We start from the raw sequence: 25,666 nt of genomic DNA on the forward strand, positions 1-25,666 counted from the left end.
CGAAGGAGTACTCCCGTACTCCTTCGTACCTCTAAGCTGATAAGACAGCAGGCAGTACGATTTTATAAACAAGACATAGTCTTGTCAATAAATATACTTGCTTGTGGCGCCATATGTTATGAATTTTTGTTATAAAAAGTTTTTATATTTTTAATTACTCTAAAATAGCAAAAAGCATAATTTGGAGGGTAGGGATGAGTTTTATGTAAAAAAATAATAATAAAAGTAAATACAGTAAAGAGTCGTTAATCCGAATCAATCGGGGACTGGGGTTGTTCGGATAAGGGATTTGTTCGGATAACCGATTATGTACGAAGAAATATATTAACCTATCCGATGTTCAAATTTTTCTCAGTTGCGTGTCGCTTCGTGTCGAATTTTCGTCGATTTTAAGCCTAACGAAAATTTTTATAATAATAATCGAGGCTATCGTATCGTTAAAAATTATTTCTTTATTTTGTACAAACAAAATAAATGTATTGAAGAATATAAAAACATGAAAATTATACTTTAGAAGTAAATCTAGTATCAAAAACGTTCGATTCGGCACGACACAGTCCGACTGGAAAACGTTCGGATAACCGAAGTTCGGATAACACGACTCTCTACTGTATTAATAACGAATAACGAATGAAATTAAGTCCTACTTTTCTCCAGATATGACACACGACATCCATTTAATTCCTCCCTCTAACTTTATATACCAAAGTTTAATAGCATCGATGCTTCTCGTATACAAGCCACCACGACAAATTTCGTTTCTTAACCTTTACCCCGAGATATTAAGCGAAATAGACGCTAACAAACACACATACATACGTATCCACGGAATGGTTTTTGCCGTTTTTTTTACTGTTTTTTGGGTTTAGGGATCTCAAAACGTGGGGATCTGCAAAAAACTCGGAGGTCGAATTTGACTCGATTCCAATACTTTCCCTTATTACATAATGCATACATATATAATAGCTGGAAAAGTAAAAGTGAAAATTTTTTGAAAATCAAATTGCCCAAAGCAAATGTAGTTTTATTCGTAATGTCTGGTCAATTTAATAAATTAATTAATAATTATTAGGCTGCGCAGCCATTTTAGTCATTATTCGTGATGGCCGAGCATTATATTAATGAAACGGGGTATATTCTAAGCGGTAGTTGCGACGGAAAAGGTAGTGACGAATGCGAATTTCGATTGTAGTAAAATTAATTACCTAAACTAAATTTTAAGAAATTTAAATTTGATTGTTGACGAAAACCTCCTCGCATTCTTATTAACTGTAATTTTGTTTCAATAAATCTGTATTGTTTTCATATTCGAATATGAAAATACAGATTTATTGAAACAAAATTACATTAAAATTACTTGTTTTATTATTTTTGCCTCACGCATTTTAAAATTAAATTCAAAAGCAGCGCATTGACTATTTTTTTCCTTCGTTCCATCGATTCTATATCAGGAAAATCAAATATACCTTTGTACCAGTTTTGTTCCTTAGCCTTTGGGCAACTGTTTTCTCTACGATTTTTTGCAGCGATCCAATTCGATACAGCGGGTCTCGGATCGCATTTATCCGACGAAGGCATATTTTAATAAATATATAAGTATAGGAACTCTGTCCATACTTGAATAACGATCTGTCTGACGTTTTTAAAGTATTGTTAACTAATTAGAGTATTTTTCTCTATCAATCCTTTGTAATATCCTTTCGCTTCTCGTTCATTCGATCGGTTGAAATACGTTACAATCACTTGCCACGATTGTAAAATTGCATTTATTAAATCTTTAGCGAATTTGAAAAAAATTTTGGGAATGTCACTAATTTTAAATTTTTCTCTTCGGATATTTTTCTTAACTCCGCACTGGGTTGTTTGTTAAGTTACGGCAACGCGACGCTCGACCGATCTGCCTAGGGAGATGGCTCCCGGGAGGTCTATTTAAGGAAAACTGGCCCCTATTTAGGCGTTATATCCTATTCGCACCGTACATTTTAAGCGGGATTAAGATTTAAGCGGAATTAAGTTAAGTCGCATGGTCGAAAACGAGATTAACTACTCGTTCGCACTAGGTAATTAAAGCGAATTATTCGCTTAGCCCTCGAGCGGGTGTACTCGATATTACATTTTAAATAAAATCAAACTTTTGCTTATTTTTCGTAAATCATCGTAAATTAATTTATATTTAGTAATTTAAATTATAAATAACTTATTTAAAGAGCGTAAGACGTCAGTTAGCAATTATTAACATTTATTATCGGCGATGTCGTCGTCGTCGGCAGCGCGGTTCTCTCGATGTTTATACGACTTTAGCGATAGAACTGCGATAAGAATGGATTTTTGACAGAAATTTATACGTATGTTTTTTTCGTAAACAAGAAATTTATATTATCTGAGTTACCATCAATTTCAATACACGCGTGTATTGAAATTGATCTCTTTCGGAAAAATAAAAATTGTCGAAACTGAACTTTTTTCTGCCGTTTTACTCGCCACCGTCAAAGATGGAAAAACGTGGCGAATATCGTGAGTTTTTTGCGATTCCGTAAACATTAATCGTTAATTTCCCGATACGATTAGCTAAAGTAAGATTTGCTTTACCCATCCCTTGGCCCGTTGGAGTTTTCCGAAGAATTTAGACTGTTTTAATGCTTTGTCGCGTTCTTCGTGCGTCGTACCGTTAAATGATCGTCTCCCTCCGGTTCCGGCAGAAAAAGCGATTGGAGGATTCCTTTTATTGTGAGAATAAAATTGTACGATTTGCGGAAACTCGTAGCCGGTGACACATTTTACGTAACGTCGACTGTTGGAATGAAAATATTCCAAGCGCTTTCGCTCCGTTGTGTTTACTTTTAATTGATGTTTTTCGTTTTCTTCTGTATCTATTTTGTCCGTATTATTTTCTTTTCGGTCGATCGAATCGTTCGGTATACGGTGGGTGATCGGTTAACGAACGTAATCCGTTCCGGGACTGTTCGTCAACCGATTATCGATTTACCGTAGGTTTTTATGGGAATCCGATTAATTCGTTCTGGAGACTCCCAAAATAAAAATATATATACTTTCCTACTACGTTTACTTATATGTAATAATAAAACTACGTATATACGCAGTCTTGCATTTTTATTAGTCGCGTGTTTTCCGTTTGTGGGGGGTTATAGAATCTGTCTAATGTCGATCGCTTTTCTCCCTTCTTCGGGATTTTTCGGTAGTAATCGATAGCGTCGTCGTTGTAGAGATCTCCGAGCCTATTAACCTCGTTATGGTTTGGACGCCATTTGGATGATTGTTGTTCCGACTGCCTCCCACTTCTTCGAAAGGTCTTTAATGGCGGATATCGGCATTAATCCTCTTTTTCGGAATAAAATATAACTCTCCGAGTTTCTCGGTGTTCTTCGTTCGAGACTTCTTGGCGTTCTTCTGTCGTCGCATCAGTTTCGACTTCTATTACGAGCTCTTCCAAGTTCTTTATTTCTCGGATGTGATTTTTGTTACTTTTTTAGCTGCTCGAGTCTTCTCGATTACACCGTATCTTTCTTAGATAAGATTGAGCCGCGGCTACTGTACGCCTGTTTAAGCCACGGTGCCCGGCAACTTCGGATATCTACCCGCTCTCTTCCTTTGCTATTATACTCTCACCTTTCGAAAATAAAAACCCACGCAAAACTTAACGAGTGTCCGTCCGACAGTCTCGCGAATACTATAAAAAATCTGTTTCTGTCAGAAAAATAAAAGGCTGGAATTACGAGAGAGAGTTTCAAAGTTCGGAGGAATACTCTCCGATCGGTATACATCGGGTTGAGCGTCGGTGTCGACGTCTCCCGCACTCCGAAAAGTTTCGAATTGTTGCCCGAAAACGAGAGAAGACCGATCGGTATTCGTTATTTTACGTCGCTTCTTCTCGTGTTTGTTGTCCGAACATAAAAAATCTTTCGCGAAAATGTTCGTTATCCGATTTGTTCGTAGGCCGAATTGTTCGTTAACCGATCACTCACTGTCGTTTAAGTTTCTCTGTCAACGCATTTGTCTGTAAATAAAAATATATGCGCATTTTACAGTCATTAAATTTTTAGGAGTAAAATTTACAATTACAATTGATGCGTTATAAATGTTGAATAACTTTAAATATTTTGAAATACCTAGTATAATCTCCATATAACGGCAACACCGTCGAGCGAATAGAGGTCGTGTCTCGCAGCTACGCGTAGACGGGAGAGAGCGAATTTGCCCGATTCTTGTCCGTGATTTAGCACGACTGGCACTTTACCATACGATTTCGATGTTTGCTCTGTTTCCGAAGCTTTCTTTAACCAGTTCGATAAAGTCTCCTTCTTCTCCGTAGCTCTGTATCTACAGTAATTTCAATTATAGTCGTAACACGTTGGTCGAGCACTGTACACTGACAAAATTGTAATCCTTTGACGTATGACGCGGAAGATTTTGTCCGCTTAACGGGACGATGCGTCCGCGCTAATATTTGCGCCGTCTGATTAATGCGAGCGTGTGTCAGAAAACATTCCAAGTGCACCGTGTTACCACTCTTACATACGATAGATCATTTGATAAATGAATATGTGTGTGAAACGTTATTATTCGGAATATCGTGGTTTAGTCAAAATTATATTTTTTATTTATTCGTTGATAATAAAAAACACCTTTTTAATTTTCTATTTAAATCTTTAAAAAAAATTTATAGAATTATGCAGCTTATTTAATTTTAACATCATCGCAGCAACGAGTCTATTCGCTGTCCTCCGAGTTATGGGATTTGAAATATACATTGTAACTTATGGGGTTATTGGGTGTTATATATATATAGTTTTTTCGGGTAGTGATGAATTTTGCTTAGAATATACCCTGTAATAAACGCTGTAAAAATTTAATTAGGTTTCCGTTACTGGTTTTGTAGACTTTAAAGAATTAAAAGCTATTGGCTTTTTTCGGTAACACGTCACACGAGCAGTTGTCGATATAGTTTTTGTCGAAGGAGGTCTTAATGACCCGTCTTCAGTCAGACTTTACAAAACGAAGTAGACCGGGAATACGTAATACGGAATAATACATATAATAGTTTTAAAATATTTTGTTAAAATATTATATGTATTATTCTGTGTTATGTATTCCTGATCCCTTCGTAAAGTCTAAGGACTGAAAAGGGGTCACGAAGACGCGAATGCATCTGCTTCAATAAAAACTATATCGACAACTGGTCCTCTTGCCTTTCATTCGGGTCTTCCCCGTGCCACTCTAATGCCCACTTTTGACTGTTGTTCCAATCTGGGATTTCTTTCCATTTCCCTCGATGAGTAGATTTTCGGAATCCGTGTCACTCCCAGACGAAGTGCTGTCCGTGGGAAAGTCTTACGAAGTTCCTTGACTACATTTGTGAAATGGAATACTTCTCCCCTTTTATATTTTTTTGACCAAAACAATTAGATTGAAATCGTCGAATTTACACTAGTCCGGGTTCTCACATCTTATAATATAATCGAGATGGGTTGATAATAACAATAATAATAAGCCCAGAACCCAAACGGTTGGGGGTGGAAAGTTGAAATTTGATACGCAATTAGGGTACTGTACGTCACGAGAATGAACACAAAGAAGGGATTTGCCGAAATTTCTCCCTCCCCGCGGGGGAGAGGAAGAGGGTTAAGGATTATCCTGATTTTGGATTTTACTGTACTATTTTAGATTCGGTTTTTTGCGGGAAATCGAACAGATTTTCAGACCCATCTAAAAATTCTCCGATTAATCTGGGAAGGGTAACCTAATTCTCGCACCCGGTAAAAACGGGTAAAATCGGCTATAGTCTAATAATCTTAATCTTCGCTATCGTTACTTTTTTCCGAGCCACGCCGGGCTCATCTGCTAGTATAATAGGCCTATATATGAAAATGTTAATGTCTTAAAATAATGTATATTTTCGAGCAATATTCTATTATATAAATTGTTAACTATTTTATATAATATAAATTTTATGTTATTATTTATAGAAAGCTGTATTTATGATAATATATTGTACGAAAATGGAGAAATCTGGTCGACAACAAACTGCTCCAAATGTCAGTGCCGAGAAGGGGTTGTAATTTGTTTTATAGCCGAATGTCCGGCAACTGTGTGTAAAGAGGTTATTAGTTTAATTATGTTAAAAATACTCTACCGTATTTTATGCCGCATAAGATGCAAGTTTTGTCCAAGAATGCGCTGGAAAAATTGCTGTGTATTTTAAAGTTGTCGCTCGTAGGTTGATGAATTTCCTATATGACGTTTGGTAGGCTACAGACAATCTTTATCTAGCTACAGTAATTAAAATGTTAGGTGACTAGGTAAAGGAAGTAAACATACTATTATAGTGTTGTTGAAGTGTTTGCTGCGCAGCGTATTTACTAGTGCCTAGTACTATACCAGATCAAAGTCAAAGCATAACTACAGAAAACAATACTGTATTATTATTTCCTACGTCCAATCAGCTTTAGCATGTATTTATATTGAATATTATAAAGGTAAAATTTAATTGTAAATGACTTATTTTAACTTGTTTTTTCACCCGATAAATAAAAGTTGCATTCTAAATTTACTTTTTAAAGCCAGAATACACTGCAAAAAGTTTAATTAATATGCCTTTGTGTCTTAAGTTAATTTAAACTTATCTCGTCCACTAGTACTTTATCAATTAATTATACTGGAGTTATGGATGCAGCAATTAGGTCTTACGCGTCAGAAATAATAAACATTATTATTTCTGACGCGTAAGACCTAATTGCTGCATCCATAACTCCAGTATAATTAATTGATAAAGTAATCAAACAACGGTTTGTTTGGTGTATAGCTAATTGATAAAGTACTTGTAGACGAGATAAGTTCAAATTACACCACAAGAAATTTTGGATCCGAATGCAAAAAGTGCAGAATGGCTTTAATTTACTTGCTCTCAAAGATTCTGTGCTGAAATGGGAGTGCATCTTATATGCCATAAAATATGGTATTTACTAAGTATTAGCATTAAGTTTGCAATGTAATCTAATAATAATGATTAGTAGGAAAAACTCTTTCAATGATATTAAAGTCGATTTTAATAAATAAGCAAAACATATAAATGAACAAAATGTGCGAGCACTTTCGTTGATATAAGAGTTTATCATCCTCGAACAAATTGAACATAAAATGAGAAAACAAAATTTATAAATATTGGAATAGAACAAAAACTTTTAAAATATAACGATTAATAGTAATATTCGTGTATATTATGATATAACCTGTGTTACACATAATATACGTAAATGGTACATAGATTACAAATATTTGAAACGAAAATATGAAATATTTATGTCAAAAGTGAATAAGATTTAAAATATTTAAATGCAAAATATTGGGATAAATTTAAAAATTAAAATCGGAAATAGGGAAGGTAGCCGTAAGAAGATAAGACAGTCGATGCTCGGGCAATACGAGTGTAGGGCTGTTACACATTTGATTGTTCAAAATGTATAGGATCTCCCGTAACAAATTAGCCGAGTTTCGGCCCAAGGGTGTTCGAAGGAGGCATTCGAGACTGACCTAGCAAGTTTGATGGTTTGCTTGCGCTATAATATGTCTGTTTGATGTTCTTTCGGACGAAATAACATTCTAATGATCACCCCGCATACTGTATTAAAATGCCCGAGGTGCTGTGTTTGAGGAAAACTTTGTACACGGCCTGTTCAATGCCACATTTTGTATACGACTCTCTGTCGTTACAAAGTAATCTTCGTAGGTTGTGGAGTGGTAAGAGAGCGTAATTGTATGAACAATCACAAACGTGCAATTGCTAAAAATATATTGTCCAAGTAAGAAATTGTTATGTCCAGATGCTCTCGTCTGTCTCTTATTGTACTAGTGGAAACAGGAAAGAGAGAGGGCAATGCCCTTTGATTCGAGTACAGTGGCAGCTCCGAAGCCGTTCCAAGTATCTGTACTTGGAACGCTTCGGAGTCCGAATGCTAAATTTGACAGAAATTCGCTCCGGAGTTCGAACGATACTTCTAAGTTCGAAGTGTGCATTAAAAATATGCGTTCGTGGCATAAACGCCATCTATTGCGTGTCCAAGTCGTCTCTTCTTGTACCCTACCGTGTTTTCGGTGTTTTAGTGTGTTCGCTTATATATATTGTCTTATTTGTCGATTTCTAATAACTTCTTCCTGCAATTTTTTTCGTCGACAGTCTTTGGGCGCCCCGAACGTTTGTATCCTCCGGAGGCCCACCGGTGGCCAAGCGGTTCCGTTCCCGGAACACTGGTAGTTCGTCGTGGGAACGAATTAAACTAGTTAATAGAACGATTTTGTAATTAAGAAATATATTAAACATGTTACGTACATTAAAACAACAACAAAAAAAGACACGAAATTCAAAACAAACTTTTTATTTTAAATTGATTAATTCCTATTATAATTGTATGCGATGCCACTTAAGTATTGATATTAGCTTACTAATATAAAAGCCGTTGTGTGTGCGTGTGAATGAATTCCTTCTAACTGCTGCGATTTTCGTCCAATCCAGATGAAATTTTGGTTACGCTTGGACGAAAAGTACAGGTTACTTATTTTTCATCTTTGTTTTATCAACGCGGAATTAAAAAGACTGGCTATTTTGTCAAAAAATGCTCGGGAGAAGCGCGAGAGTGAAATTGGTCAGGTAAATTCTAGATGTAAAAGAATAAGAATGACCGAGACCCCGTGAAGTACACTCGAGCAACGTCGAAGGCTGCAGAAACGACTTTCTCGTTAAAAATGAGAAAGCCGGACGGGAAGTTTCTACTTCTATTATGTTTGCCCTGTAGCAATTTAAAACTCGAGATTCTCTGCTCGGTTTCGTCGTAACATCTACGTTTACGCCCGTGCCGAAAACCTGCCACGGTTCTTTCCTAATTTTCCTTAGTCCATTTATAAAAATTGAAAACGTTCGTTACGGATAATAAACAATTCTCGGCGAGATAAGGTCTTGTCGCGGAAGTTAACGAGCATTCTAGCCAGGTATTAATTAATTATAAAAATAGTTGGAAATAATTCGTAACTCGTAAGTATTAAACATATTCGTATTTATATATAATTTAACAATATTTATAAAATAAATAAATAAATACAGTCAAACTTCTATTTAGCGAATTCCTCCGTATAAATTTTTGCATTTTACACTGCTCTTTCGGCCAACATATATGAACAGTTGCTTCTAAATAGCCAAGTTAAATTTCTGTATAACGAATTGTTTTAATGGGCCTATGTAAGGACCGTCGATGGTTAAAGTCGATCACTCCCTCTGGATCGAGTTGGAATTTTGCTTCGATTTCGGGTATGCATCTGTAAACCCTTGGCAAAACGCGGCCCGGGTGGTCGGCTTTTAAAACCGTGGCGTAATCCGCCCCCACGTGGCTTCCTTAAATCGAGGAAATAGTTTATACCACAATAGTGGAAACTGGCGATAAGCTTCTGCCCACCATCTAGTGGTTCGAAGAGATAAGTACACTTCACTTCATTTGTACCGCGTGTATAAGGAGACCTTTTTGGGTATTAACAGAATGTTTTGAACCTATTATATCTCGCAATAATTAGAATGGCCGGAAGAGCTGTTATTTGCGCTATGTTTGGCCGTTTTAATTACGAGATGCTAAAGGATCGCAAGATTCCCCGAAAACAAACTAGTGTAAGTGTGTAAGTAAATTAATAAGCAATTCGATTGTTTTCATTTATATCAACATTCCTCCTTTAAAATATTGTTATCATTCAACATGTGTGTTTATATTGATTTTTAGATGCATTCGGTGGGTTACTAAGAGCGGAAGGACCGATGTAGACGAGATTTTGAAAACAAAAGGGCCAGAATATTTAAATAGAAACTATGTCGTGTGTTTTGACCATTTTACAGAAAAAGATTTTATAAACAAAAATCTCTTAAGCCAAGGATATGTAAAATTGTTTATTATTTGTTCATTTAATATAATTTAATGGTGTTCTTTACCTATTTTTTTGCTCCTCTCGCCGAATTACAAGTTTACGATCTAATGTTGAACTTATCGCTAATTGTCCACACACACATTTTATTTGGCATTATAAACGAATAGCAGTAGTATTTAATGGTGTAGTATTTATTGCAGTGCTCTAGATGTGGAGTTCCTCTACGAAGGCGCTGTCACCAGCGCCTTCATAGAGGAACTCCATTTAACAGAATTTAACGGAATAACCTTAGGTTGTTTGGCTGCCGAGTCTCCGATTTCGAACCTCTCCGTTAATGTTTTTACTGAGTTTATGACAGCCACCATTTTGTCGCTATCAGCCTTTGTAAGGCCGGATGGCCGAGCGGTAAAGGTGGCAGACTACCGCTCTGGGGGACCCCGGATCGAATCCGAACGGGTCGAATAATCCCCAGGAATTTTTCGGGGGTGGTCCGTTCGGATATGTCGGGTCCCGTCCCTCAACACCCGGTCGCCCCATTGTGGGCCTGGCCGAACCCATAATGGGCCTTCTGAAAGAGGCCCTCTTAGTGCCCACAGGGCGGAAAGAGTTAAAAAAAAAATCAGCCTTTGTATTTAACTGAATGCAAACTCCTGTGGGTACCGAGGAGGAACGACGAGGTCAGACCTTTGTCTAATTTCGGCTAACAAGTCGGAAGGACTTGCCCACGAGTCAGAGATGGCTTATTTGTCGGTAGGGATCCCGTAGGGACGGGACTACTTTTCATCCGGTCGAGTGTAGGAGGGAAGGTGGAGTCGTGGTAAGGCGATAAGCGAATATTCGAGCAAACAAGACACCATGTAACAGGATAACAACGATTTAATGAAAAAAAAATTCGTTACAAAAATCTGACATTAAAGGGATGACATATATAAAAAGCTATATATCCCTACCACGCTAAAAGAGAGAGAGAGCTCACATAGATGGGTTCCATACCTCTTAGAACATTCGTATTTCAAATATTCCGTTGGTCACAAGGCTCGGTACTTCCTTTAAAGGGCAAGAGTCGGTAACTCTAGAGGCACAAAGTAAAATTTTTCGTTAGGCACAAGGACAAGATGGACTAGATCGTGACGCGATCTAGGTCGATGATTGACTCTCTCCTCGGGGGGAGAAAGCCTCTTATATAGTTTTCTGCTGGGAAAGTTGGTCACGTGAATGTGATTAGGTCACAGGCGTTCCCGGGATTGGAAACAATATGGCGAATTCGGGCGCTAACTATAAACTTAAGTTGCAAGATGATCTGTACTCAGCGTAAGAACAATGGATAGTTGACAGTTATACGGCCGGGGACGCATATTTTCTCGGCCAGGACTTTTTCTAGCGAGGATGTTTATAATAGGAAAATTCTCAATTCAATATAGGGAACAATTATTATAATTTTACGTTCAGGGGGATTTCCAGATCTCACACTCGGTTATTTCTAATTTTCTTGAGTGCTTTAACTGAGATTCCTAACTGACTAGGTTCTACGTCCGTACTGAGTATTTGCCTTATTTCGTCCTGAGTGATATTAATGATTTCTTTTGGAAGAACGAGAACCGCGCGTGCGCCATCACTGGACTGTTTTCTGGATAATTTTGGTGTTTGTCGTGTTAGCCCTAGCAGCAACACTAACGTAGGAGGAGGTCGGCAAGCTAGTCGGAATAGTGTTTTTTGCAGTGTCCAATATTTTGTTGACTTTGCTATCAATGAGAGAGCCGACCTACTCGGAAACCTCCTTTTGACACTATCACGCTATCAGCTAGGGATGTTGACACTAACGACAGACACTATCAACTAGGGATTTCGAAACTGCTTCGCTAATTAAACTATTCAACATATCAACACCGTTGTTGGGACGATGAACCGATGCTTGGATAATCTTGGCCATTTGCCTATAGCGAGTTTTATCGGGTTTTAGCCACTTCGTTATATAGAACTTTGACTGTAAATAAGAATTGTCCGCCAAATCATACGCTTGTTGAGCGTGCAAAAATTTTAGTTTCTGTCGAACAGTTGTTGCGATGCCGTAACTAACGAAACAAATAAATACGGTAGAGCATCGATTATCCGACTCAATTGGGACTGGGGTTGGTCGGATAACTGAAAAAACGAATAGCCGAAAAGTATGAAAAAATACATTAATAGTATAGTATATTAGTACAATATATCCCATGTAATTAGTATATTAGTATATCGCTATTAACCTACATCGGGTGAGTCCGGATGGCCGAGCGGTCAAGGTGACAGCCTGCTGCTCTGGGGACCCGGGTTCGAATCCGAACTGGGTCGAGAAATCCCCAGGAATTTTTTGGGGGTGGTCCGTTCGGATATGTCGGGCCCCGTCCCTCACCACCCGGTCGCTCCATTGTTGGCCTGGCCGAACCCATAATGGGCCTACTAAAAAAAAGGCCCTCTTAGTGCCCACAGGGAGGAAAGAGTTAAAAAAAACCTACATCGCGTTGAAAGTTCATCTATGTTAAGCCTAACAAAATTAAAAAAAAAAAAAAAATAATCGTTGCTATTGTATCGTTAAAAATTATTTCTTTATTTTGCACAAAATAAATACAAAAATAAAGAAAAATAGAAAATTAACCCTGGTTTAAATACTGGCTTCCCTTTCATGGTCGAGGCAGGGATTCCATCTAAAACACGCAAAAATTTAACAAAAATAGTATTAAAGTAGCCAAGACATAGCCAAGTATTGTAGTTGCACATCACTAGCGGACATTTGAATTTGCCGACTAGAAAGCGGTCGGTTAACCGATGTGACGGTTGATCGGGGGTCGGATAATCGATGTTCTACTGTAATTGTATCCTTCGGTTCGAAATTTCGCGAAGGAAACTTTTCAAAGCACATTTCACACGTTCGAAGTTAAGGAGCATCTTCCTCGTACACATTACAGATTTATTCACTGTTTGTACGGCATTTCTGAAATGAAAGCATATGCCGGATAGGCCTATACGTTTTATCCCCAGGCGGTTCAACTTGATTTTATTCGAACAAAGTATAAAGTAAAAAGTTTAAAATAAGTATTATATTTCACAAGTGTTATAATTAAATAACAAATCCACGTTAACGACGGCCGTTAAAAATATGCAAAAACTTTCCGTTCGACCTTCGTTTAGTAATGGCGGCAAGAGGGTCCGAGGGGAAGGTCGTTTCAGATGTTTCAACAATAAATGCAGTTTTCGTGTTAATTTACGGTATGTATTTTATTTATTGTTTTCGTATTTATTTATTATTTACGGCATTTAATCGTGTTATTTTAAACTTAAATTATGTGTGTTTGTTGTTATAAGTTTATCGAAATGGGCATTGTTTAGAGTCTGGAAACGAATTAGTTCGTTTGTTATTCCTACGGGAAGAAATTCGTTGGGAGTAACCGGCGTCGGTAATGACTTGTATTAATTCCTTCGCCGTTGTCGATTATGTGGGTGGAAATATTATGTTCTCGGCACCAGGGCCGGATTTACCAATCCAGGGGCCCTGGGCACAAATTCGGCGGGGGTCCCCCTTTAAGAGTAGGCAAATTTGATGATTTAGAAAATTTACACAAAATACTGTACTTTCAATTAGATTTGAACTAGGAAGTTGTAAATTTCATTTAAAAATAAGGTTATTGTAAACATACACATATTTTATTGTGTAAAACTAATTATTTTAATTTAACTGAAAAATACCTATGTGAAATTTTTTCCCGAAATTTTCCGATGTTTCATAGGTTTTTTCCCGGGTTTGGTTTTCTCTGCTTGTTGCTTTCGTGATTAGGCCACACTAAGCTGTCGCGGTAATAGAAAAAAAATTATGTTTAAACATAATTTTTTTTAGTTTTGTGGAGGTCCCTATTTTGTGGGGGCCCTGGGCACAGGCCCCAAATGCCCTTATGTAAATCCGGCCCTGCTCGGCACGGATTAATGTCGACGTCGTAACATTTCTGTATGTCCGGCCATCGGGCTACGGCGGGCCTTTGTCCGAGATCGGCAGATGGGAGCTCGCCTTTTCGCCCGGTTGCCGGTTTCGGTTGCGATTCGTTTGTACGCCATTGAGGAACTTCTCGTGTTAGTCCCTCTTGATTGGACGAGTCTCGTTTTCTTCAAATAACCGTGCTTAATCTTTGTTTTGTACGGCCTTAAAATCGTCCTCGTAATCGTCTGCTCTCGAACCGGCTACTCTGTAACCCATTCTATTTCTATATGCGAAACCGGGTGTGTTGGTCGTAGAACTTTGTTCTTCCACCTCCGATCCGTATCGTTCGTCTCTATTTTCCCTCTCCGCTACGCTCTTTCTACCGCTTTCCGTTTTTACCCCGCTCCTATCCGCTCTCTTCCCGCTCTCTTCCCTCCTCCTTCCTTACGGCTATACCCGCGTGTGCGGCCGTTAACCCCTTTTTCTAAATAAAATACCCGGCCGAGAGGAATTGTTCGGACTAACTAGGGAAACCGTTGAATTTGCAATATACGCAAAACAAAAGTGTAAGTATAAAAAGATTAAACTTTAAACTCGGAAAAAGAATCGTGCTTCGTCCTCTTGTTTGATAGTGAACTCGACGGTAGGGTAGATGGTGGAAAGGGAATCCGCAAATTGTTTTCGTTCGTCCGGAGAACTCTCCCGTGCTAAAAGTAAGTCGTTTATTTACCCGAGGTACCGGTACGAGATGGGAAAAGGGCTGGACTAGGAAGTAAGGAAGGTGTTACGGTTTTTTCTTTTGTATTATTAACTTTTCTAAAATGACAGAAAAAGGTGAGTCCTTTTTGGTTTAAGAGATAGCAGTTATTGAAAAATAGAAATTGTTTTTGATATTTAAATTCAAGGCCTGTCTTGTGTGTAGAACTTTTTGGACATTGAAATCATTTTTGATTAGTAGTGTGTTGGCAAGCTTTGTATCGTTGAAAGTAGGAACTAAAACGTATAACGAGATTACATTGTTATTTATGTAGCTTATACGTACGAATACGTACAAATGGCAATATTGGGCTTGGAATCTTAGCTTCCAATGACAAAGTGACTATGTAAGGCAAAGTGGAGAGGAGTGAAGAAAAGGGGTTTCTAGAACTTTCTCTAAAAAATATGCAGGATGTGTTATTTTTTTAATTGATAATTTAAATGGCCGGTCGTCCTTGTGAGTTTTGCCTTGAAAAATAATCTCCGGCGGATGATTTTAAAAGAGATTGAAACTCCCGTCTTTGATCGAGATGTCTGCCTTGGAAAATTTTCCATCTCCACTGGACTAGAAGCATGCTATGTGGCTGGAAGGGAGATAACCCAAAGATCATTTCATAAAGTTGGAATGTATATTTAAACACTTGGTTATACAACAGGCACACATTTCCGGCCAAAGATTGGTTATCTGATGAATATAAATCGAGTCTAAAACGACTTGATTTATATTGTCTGCCTCGGGTCACCGCCAAACTTTTGATATTTTTAAAAAAAGGATTGAAAGTTTGATGGTGACCCGAAAGCATTTCAGATAACCAATCTTTGGATGAAAAGTGTGGTTGTATAATTAGTGTTGGGAGATTACCCTTCTAGCCTTGCTAAGCAAAGTAGAGGAAGGATCTGTGGCAAAGTAGATGGAACGTAATTGTAACAAGAAAATTTTGTATTCTTTACTTCACAACTGGGTGCATAGGTAGACACTGGGCATCTTTAACACCACCTCTGATTTTCTTATCCAATGTTATATTCTTTCTTTGCTTCTGTTCTCTTCTTTTTAAAGTATATCTTAAAACATCTTTAATGTACATCTTTAAACAAAGATGTACGTTAGTTAACACCTCTTTACAAAATGTCTTAAAGAAAAAGGTACTATTTAATTTACCATTATATAATATTTTGTAATGTGGAAAATACACGTTCGTATTTTACGACGTAGCCGACATAAGAGGGGCGCGTGCTCGAAATGCGTATTGGTGTGTAAGATATTCCTGAATAAAGAGTGGTGTTAAAGATGCCCGGTGCCTACCTATGCACCCGGTTGTGAAGTAAAGAACAATTAGAAGACGACACGGTTTCAAAATAGGTCAAATAAATCTTACGCTCTAGCAAGAAAATCTAGTTTACAAATTACATGTTTGACTTTGTTAGATATCAATAGTTGTAAGTTGTAAGTTGATTCTTCTTGTACTTGTAAACTCTATTGGAAAGAAGAATAAAATTTTGTGGTAGATGGTACAGTACATCTGACATTCTCCTGGTGTATTTTACTTGCACCAAATAAAGTGGGTGGGATTTTTTCTTTGATATTACAGCTCCATTTTGGAATAAATTTTGGATAGGGTCGTAGGACAAGCTGTGTGTTTACAGGTAAATTGAAGTCAGTACACACACACACACACACACACACACACACAAATATTTTAACAATTCATTGTGGTTACCACGGCGAATTGTTAAAATATAAAAATAAGTTCACGAGCACTTTCGGTAACATACAGTTACCATCTTACAGTTATTTTGTTACACGAAGTGGGGTTTGTACAATGCTCGTTGCGCGGTCGGGAAAATGTACAATTTTGTACGAAATAAAAATAAAAATGACTGGAAATGACTGGGGTTTGTACAATGAATTGTACAATAAACCGGGGTTATACGAAATAAACCCAAGAAGCATAATACACTACAGGTTGTGGAACTTGATAATCTGTACGTAATGACTTCAATTCACATGTTTTATTCATATATTTAATTTGTAAACTTAATAACTGTAAAACAGATTTTAATGGATAAGTTATAATGTTATAGACAGTTTTTCCTACTAATCATTACTCCGACATATAATGCCACAATCTTAAACTTGTACAATATACGGTAATATTAAATTACATTTAATCTTAGTAACATTTAAATTAATATTATATTATTATATAAAATTAAATAACTAAATGTTAAAAGGATCAAATCTGTTCCATCTATAAATTGTATAAATTCTTTTCTTTTTCAATTAGGAACAAAGTTTAGAATTTTTACCGAGCGAGTGTTGTCCCATTTGTGTAAATAAGCATTGCGACGACGGAATAAGTATTCGTAAAGTAATAATTTATTTTTTACGTTACTTAATATATTCATGTTTATGTAACTATCATGCTTTTACTTTGATATAAAATTCTCTTCAAATGAGATTTATTTATTTATTTATTTACATCTATGTAATAAGGTATTGATATATAAACCATGTAATTACTATTCCCCAAAAAACAATTCATATGCCCTACAAAAGCAGAAAAAACAAATAACAAAAATGCAATAAATACTTTATGCTTAAAATATTGGTAAAAAATAATACACGGAAATTGTTAAAAACTAGAGAATAAGAGTTGTAAAAATTTACAAAATGTATAAAATTTATGAAGAATTAAAACAAAAATAAGACATGGTATATATAATAAAAGAAAATATAAAGGTATTTTTTGCATTTAGATTTGAAATACTTCCATTTAATCCATTTAGATTTCCATTTAAATAATTAATAAATTTAACTTTTATCACTACTACTGTAGTTTTATGTTAATAATAAGACTCTGTTGACTCTTATTATTTTGACTTTAGTTTTATGGTGGGATAAGCATTTTTCTAATTGAATACTTACTTATGTTTTGAAGCTGTCACAAGCTTCACTGAATAGATGATAATTTTAAATAAAATCTCAATTTACTAGATTAATTAAAATTTAATATAAAACATTCCTGAAATTCCTTATTCTTCAGGAATTAAAATTTAATAAGAGTAATATATAAAAATTATTACAGAAATTGCTTTTAGCCCTTGGTATCATTAAATGAAATAAAATATCTACAAATGTGAGGCAGATAATAGTAACGCAAGTGATAAGCTCTTACTATTACCTGCCTCACGTTTGTAAATATTTTATTTCATTTAAATATAAAAATTATTTAAACCAAAACGATGGTGCGCTCGGGATTTAATCTCGGGGAGCAAATTGAACGGATTAAAAATTTTTAATATGAATTCAATAAAATTTCTATTTTATATGACTGCTAATTCATAAGTAGTGTAGAAATAGAAGACATAACACAATATAAAGAGAAAATAAATTTTTTAATTAAAAACTGTCCAAAAATATTTTTCTTTCTGTTTTTTTAAAAGGTGCCGTGTCCCTTTGCCCCACTTTGGGTGCTCCACTGAACGAAAATGGTTAAGTAAGGAATAGTATTTTCTTAAAAATGTTAAAATTTAAAAGTAAACAGAAATACGAGATGCAGTCAAAAAGATCTGGGACCGGTGACGTGGCACTACGATCGGCCACGTCGTGTGAACTAGGATGTGTAATAAATATCGTTATTTAGCTTTTTGCCAAATTTTGTGTCCTTATTGGGCTGCAATATGAAAAAATTGTAGATTTGTAAATTGCCACTGTCGTCCGTTCGTCTGTCTTTTCTTAATCTCGAGAAGGGATTTAGAAGAAAGTCAAGATTAGATATGGAAACCTTAGAGGCAGGAAACCCTAATTAACTGTATAGAAACTTCTGATGAAAATTGAATTGAAATAACATGACTTCCAAACATTTTTCCCCTAAAGCGGTTAAAAGATGACCGGCAGACACTATTGTTAAAGGAAAAGTATTATGTACAGGGGCAAGCCACTACTAATTTGAGATGGAGAGCATGTATTTTAAATTAAATAAATGAAAAATATAATTAAAAATTGCAGCCTGGCATTATGACTATGTCACAATAAATAATTGCTTGTCATGTATGGGTTTTTTTGTGCTATCTTGAGTAGATCTGTGTTCTTGTCAATTTGTGATTTTCATTTCTTTGTAAAATGATTTCTTTGAAAGAAGTGTGTGTGTGTGAGTGAAATTTTGTTTCAAACTTGGCAAGGCTGCAACAGAAAAGAGTGATTACGGGAGACCAAACGTGGATTTATGGTGAACCTGAGACAAAACAACAATCGATTCGGTGAAATAATTGTGGCTCATCCAGACCAAAGAAGAAATCGTGCATGCAGTTGTACATATCAGATAAGAAATATTGCTGCAGAAATATTAATAAAAGCGTTAGTGAACACTGCCATAATCAACAGGCTGATCATGCACAACCTGACAATACATCATGTGTAGTAATCACATAAGACAGGGCCATATGTTCCATTTATAAGGAGATAGCCCTATGTAGTAAAAACAGAATTGTTTTTAATAGAAACCGTATCGTTTTCCCAGTCCGTAGAAACGAAAAAGACTCCGTAGAGAGAAAACACTTGCCGAGCGTTTGTATCCTCTGGTCTCAAATCGAAATACTATATAGTTTATATGAATATATAGGTGCCATTGCTAAAGCCTGCACACAAGGATTAAAGAGCACCAGTACAGCCTTAAGACAGCTCTCCAACATGTTCACAGCTTCTACATCAGATAACATGCCACATGCAAGTGGACTTTGATAAGGCACATCTCCTACACTGTATGATGAAACTTTACAGTTATTCCTGATGGAACTTTAAATTTAAAGTGAGTTTAAATTTATGTCACTTCATTGATGGAGCATTCTTGTAGATCACTTTTTATTTTCATGTTTGAAAATTCATATGGAAATGTTTAGTTGAAATATTCATGTCACTCTGTCAGTGGAACATTCCTTTAGAACACTTTTTATTTTTAATTTATTCTGTATATGTTGGGTTAGCTGGATCAGCCATACTACTTGACAAAGGCCCCTAATGGGGTAGAAAGTCTTCTTGTGATTAGTAAATGGAGTGTTGGAGTAGGTACTGAGGTTTGTGTAAGTTATTAGTTATTGATGTTGGTGATTTATCTACATATTAATCTAGTATTTTGACAATTTGGATTAGCTGAGAAAATGCCTAAATGATTATGCAGAAAATGTAGCTTGACACTCATTTGACATTCTAATTTTTAAAGCTTTTGAAGAATATCTTTTGCAATATAACCATAATTGCAATGTTTGATTTTTCAAAAAACCTTTTATGTTGATCTTAAATTCTACCCATGCTTTTTCTTTCTTTGCTAGTCATGGTGTTCTCAAATTTAGAATTTTTCATCAGCTTATTTATTTGTGGCCGTCAAATATGATTTCCTTTTAATTTGGTTGCAAACAGGAAATGAAATTTATCAAATAGATACTTAAAGCATTTATCATTATTTGGGAAGAGTTTTTATAAATTATATAATTATGCCTAATGTAATATGTGAAGGAGAGAGCTCTTTTTTCTTTTTTTTGGCTACTAAGACTTTGTGCTGCATATTTTTATGTCCTGGTGCAAGATTTTGCCTTTTTATTCCAGTGTCAGTCTATGATTCTGTTATCCTATTTGCAAAGAAACAAGTACAGTGGAACCTTGCTTAATGAGTATTTTGCATTACAAACAAACAAATTTGTAAAAAATGACACTCCTAATGAGTGACATTTTGTGTAACGAGAAGGGATTGTGTGCATCTTCCATCAGTCTATGTTTAGTACTCGTTCTGCTAGTATCTTCGTGTCGCTTGTGATCACACATTTTTCCAAACTTGTGTTTACACACATTACATATAAACATCAACCACCATAGCCCATTATATAATGAACACACCAAACGATACACCAAATTCTTGGGCGATGTAGAGGAAATAATTAAATATTAGAAATTGTTTAATTTGACCCAGAGGTAGGCAGTTATGCTATCATCTCATATTAAATTTAATGACTAATTCCAGAAATGTCTAAATTAAAAATTATTTATAATTATTAAATTTTTAATATGAGATGGCAGCATTACTGTCTACGTCTAGTCAAATTAGTTCATTTCTAATATTTAATTATATCCTTTAATTATATTATATTTAATTATAGCCAAAGAATTTGTCATATCCTTTGGCGTGCTTATTAGACATATTATCTGTGTTTTGGTTTTTTTTTTCCTGAAAATCGAATTTACATTTCGGGTTGGTTCATTCCGTGCTAGAAGAAAATATATGATGATTGTGGCAGTCTAGTATCACCACTTAAATGTTCATTAAGATTCGAAATATCCAAAGCCAGGTTTCTTTCCAAATGGATTTATTTACAATAATCTACAATACCCGTTACACTTGTCTAGTAAAGAGATCTCGGCTACAAGATTTAGGATAGAACGGTACAAGTCATCCGCAGAGAAGTGAACGAGCCAGAAAAGAGCGGGAAAAAGCTGTGGCGGGTGGCCGGCAGGAGTTTTTATATTCTCGATAAAGTGCCGCCTGGATTTTTCGTACGCAGCGCCAGGTTATAATTATTCGGCCGCCACAATGATGATTCGTGCTCCTTAACAATGTATATTGTATAATTTTATTTGAATAAATATTATACATAAAGTATTTGAGTATTTTTTTTGTGTGGAATGCATTATTGTATTTTACATTAATTTATATGGGAAAAATTGTTAGGCATAACGAGTGTTTTGCATTCTTAGTAAGATTCTGGAACAAATTATGCTCGTTAAGCGAGGTTTCATTGTAAATTGTACAAATTAATAAATATATTAATTGAAATAAATATGAATAATTTTAATATAATGTCTGATGAAAAAATATCCAACCTGAGGTCAAGAAAAAACACCTACAGTATATATTTATTTGATTTAAACACAACTCTGCATCTGAGTTCACACACGTCTCCCATTGAAGTTTCCATTGTTGGAAGCATTTTTAACTCATTTATTGGGATCTACATTGTGCTTCATCATATTAGTTCTGATTGCCTTTGCATCCTAAAATCTTGAGTTTTTGGGAAAGAGTTAAAACCTAACCAGAGCCCTGTTTGCAGAGTAAAAAGGCTGATGAACCTGTGCAATACCATGTTTTTCAAGGAATGTCTGGATAGATACAATCCATGGACTGGAGTATTGTCATGATGAATGAATCAGTAACCAGACTGCCAAATCTGTCATCTCTTGCAGTTAGCACCTCATAGGTGATAAAAACAGTCAGGTAGAGTTCCTATGTCACAGTTTGTCCATGAGGTGCATACTCATGATGAACTATGTCCTGGTGGTAAAAAAAAAAATGGTGAACATGACCTTCCCATTACTGAGTGATCACTATGCTTTCTTGGGCTATGGAAACCATGGCATTTTTCACTGGGATGATTGTTTCAGGCTCATACCCAGATCTCATCTAGTGTTATAACCATCATGAAATCAGGTTTCATCAGGATCCTCCATTTTTATTTAATCACTAATGTGATGATAACAGCATAAACATGCAACTATCATGGCTGTCTGACAGTGACTGCAGGATATGATGGACTTGCCAACGTTTAAACACATGCAATAGGGTCCAAATCATGGCAAAATAGACTTTTCTCCAGCTTGCAAATACTCCCCAAAGAAAAAAAAAGTTTCAAATATCAATTATGGTAGCTGTTTTTTTTCTGTTCTGTAAATGTATGTCTCCTTAATCTGGATTAAAAATTAATTTTGGTAGACTATCCACACAACTTTTAGGTTAGGTACTTCTTTTATTGTTTCATATGCATTTCGGCTTATGTAAATCACTAAGCCCCTCCTCAGTGCAATACAAAGGTGTCACTGCTTTTTTAATTAACACCTCCTTTGTATTACACTGAGGAGGGGCTTAGTGATTTTAGATAAGCCCGAAATGCATATGAAACAATAAAAGAAGTACCTACCTTAAAAGCTGTGTGGATAGTCTACCGAAATTAATTTTTAATTTGGATTAAAGAGAGATACATTTACAGAACCAAAAAAAAATAAGGTTGAAACTTTTTGATCAGACCTTGTATGCATTTTACCCATATTACTATAAATCAACCTACTTTATGGCTATTTTTATCACAAATAGGTCTAGATAGAATATTTTAATAAAATTATGAAAAAATTTAGCAATGAGTTGCATAACTTTCTTGACAACGACATTTAACATTACGTGCGGCACCATCTGTTTATATAAAAAGTATTTTTAATAAAATTTCATAATTATTGTAAAATAGTAGAAGCTTAATTTGAAGGTTAGAAATGAATTTTATAAAAAGTTGTAAATCTTAATGGTAAGTAAAATCTTTATTAAGTCTGACCCTATGCAAGATGTAATACACGACCCTGTCCATCTTCCAGCCCTTAATCTTAATCACTTGAATTTAATAGCATCAATTCCTCATACACAAACTTTCCTACAAATTTTTGAAATTTTTAACAAAAGAGACAGGAGTTAAGCTTCAAAGTGGATAAACAAAATTGTACTCCCCCACATACACTAATGTCCGTACATACTGAACTCTAACTCTCCCTGTTTTATTTTGCATTTGTCAACATTTTAAGGTACCGCAAGTCAAAAGTATGCAATCAGTCAAAAAATGACTGATTGATATTGTATACTTTGCCTCTGTTACACACACATATATATATATATATATATATATAACAGCTAAGAAAAATAAAAATGTGTTATGATGGAGAAATTTGGTTATTGAATCTGAAATATATGCTTAAGATTCTACCTAAAAAATTTAACTACTTTTGCCTTTTTATATTTTGACAGGATGGTGAAATATGGAACCAAGATCCTTGCACTGCTTGTGTTTGCCAAGTAGGTCACATTGTTTGTCATATTCAAGAATGTCCTCCAAATCTTCCTTGCAAAAATGTAAGACAAAAAGAGTAATTTAAAAAATTTTCAATTAATAATTGAAATATATTTTTTACTGCTATAAATTTACTTTACTCATCTATGCATAATTATGACCATGTGATTTAAATAATAATGCTTTTGTTTGAGTAATTATCTAAATATTTTGAAAAATGTTAATTTTTATTTAGTAATTATTGTGATGTTGAAAAGTTTGTTTCTGCAACTTTTGTTTTGCAGAAACAAACTTCATGGTAAGGTAGCCTTTCCTTTAGGAATTATAAACCACATAGTCTGCAAATTGAAAATGCAAGTTTGTTGACCTATTTGATTGTCGGAACGTAGTGACGACTAATGCTTGACTTCGTGCATTCCTTGTCGACAAAATAACTCTGGAATGAGTTGTCAGATCTTGATGAAATTTTCTTGGACGACTCGTCGTCACTCGAGGACGAACTGGTTACAATTTCGACTTTCAAAAATGATCCGTTTTTGTAGAACTGCAGATAGGGGTTTTTCTTCAGTATGGATCATTTTGAGAGTTGAAATTTTAATCAGTTCGTCCTTGTGATGATGAGTCGTCCGAGAAAATTTCATCGAGATCGGACAACTCGTTCCAGAGTTATTTTGTTGACAAGGAATGCACGAAGTCAAGTGTTAGTCGCTTCCTGCACACAGGTGTAGAAGCGTCATCTAGTGGTTGGAAAATGTGACAAGCATTAAAATGGTAATTTTGAAAGGTAAATGTTATCGCTAACTGGATACACAACAAATATAAAGAATCTTTATAGAATAATAAGTTTAAAAAAGTTTTCTTTTTAAAACATGGAGCAGCAGTGATCAATATTGATGGCTTTATGATCCATTCTCTCCTTCGTCTTCCTATCGTTAGTATGAAATTTTAATCTCTAAACGGAAAAGCTGCACAGAGATTCCAGATTGAGATGAAGTCGCTCAAATTCATCATCATCAATGAAATGTCAATGATTGGTGCAAGATACTTTACATGACCGAGAGAAGATTGAGGGAGATAAACCCCAAGAAAGATGAGCCGTTTGGTGGATTCTTTGTCTATTTCTTTGGTGATTTTCATCAGCTTCCTCCTGTTAAAGATACTTCTCTCTCCTTGAGTGTTTTTTACAATGTAATGTCTCAACAAGGTAGGGACTTTGTTGGGACATTACATTACATTCGCATTTGATTCTTTTGAGAAGTTCATTGAACTTAGTAATTTTCATAGACAAAATAGTGCAGATAGTTCCTTCACAGATGTCTTATAACATCTAGCTTCTGGTGATTTCTCTGATACAGATCTGAACACTCTGACGACAAGAAATTGAGCCTATTTATCCAGAGATGAACTTGATCAGTTCCAAATGGCTATATCCAACAAACAAGCAAGTTAAACAAAGCAACGAAGACTACTTGTAGTCAACTGGGTACCCTGTTGCTTATATAGCATCTGAAAACACTCCAGATATTGCCCTGCCTTCGTTCAAAGATGACTCAGCTCTTGGTCTCGCCAAGTATTTGAATCTCTTAGTTAATGCCAAAATCATGCCAAGAGTCAACTTATGGGTGCAAGGAGGTCTCGAAAATGGTTCACTAGGAACTATCTGCTACATTATATATGCTCCTAATGCTCGCCCTCCAGCTCTTCCTCTGTTTATTTTAGTGGAATTCGATAGCTATCAGGGACCTTTCATCTATGGTAATCTGTTTCCAATAATCCCCATAACATGCTCTTCGAACGATGGCAGTATACTGTGATCTCATAGACAGTTTTCCCTTACCTTAGCATACTTGATGACTATATATAAATCACAGGGATTAACTCTTCCAAAAATCAAATTAGATATAGAGAAAAAAGAGAGAGCTATCTGTCTTACCTATGTTACATTGAGTCGAGTGAAAAAAATAACTGACTAGTTTTTTAAAGAGTTACAATAAAGATCGCTACGAGTCAATCTGTAAGTCCAAGGCCCATAGTGATAGACAGAATTTCATGAAACGTTGGCATAGCAATTAATTAATGGCTTATTCTGACCTTATATTTGTACCTTTTTAAATGATCCAATAGAAATCAAATATATTGTTGAGAACGAATGATTCTGTTTCTTTTTTC

At 35.6% G+C, this 25,666-nt stretch overlaps 1 protein-coding gene across 4 annotated transcripts in view; it reads left to right on the forward strand.

Annotated features, from left to right (window-relative positions):
- Positions 1-25,666, forward strand: part of LOC136979441 (extracellular matrix organizing protein FRAS1-like) — a 522,959-nt gene that overhangs the window by 32,716 nt on the left and 464,577 nt on the right. For all 4 annotated transcript variants that reach the window (XM_067275439.1, XM_067275436.1, XM_067275435.1 and 1 more), the window contains exons 6-8: positions 5,985-6,118; positions 16,909-16,992; positions 23,455-23,559. In XM_067275439.1, coding sequence (XP_067131540.1) covers positions 5,985-6,118; positions 16,909-16,992; positions 23,455-23,559 — 323 coding nt within the window. The remainder of the gene's footprint in view (positions 1-5,984; positions 6,119-16,908; positions 16,993-23,454; positions 23,560-25,666) is intronic.

The sequence above is a fragment of the Centruroides vittatus genome, unplaced genomic scaffold (assembly GCF_030686945.1).
Source record: "Centruroides vittatus isolate TY-2023 unplaced genomic scaffold, ASM3068694v2 contig_620, whole genome shotgun sequence".
NCBI classification, from domain to species: Eukaryota; Metazoa; Arthropoda; class Arachnida; order Scorpiones; family Buthidae; genus Centruroides; species Centruroides vittatus.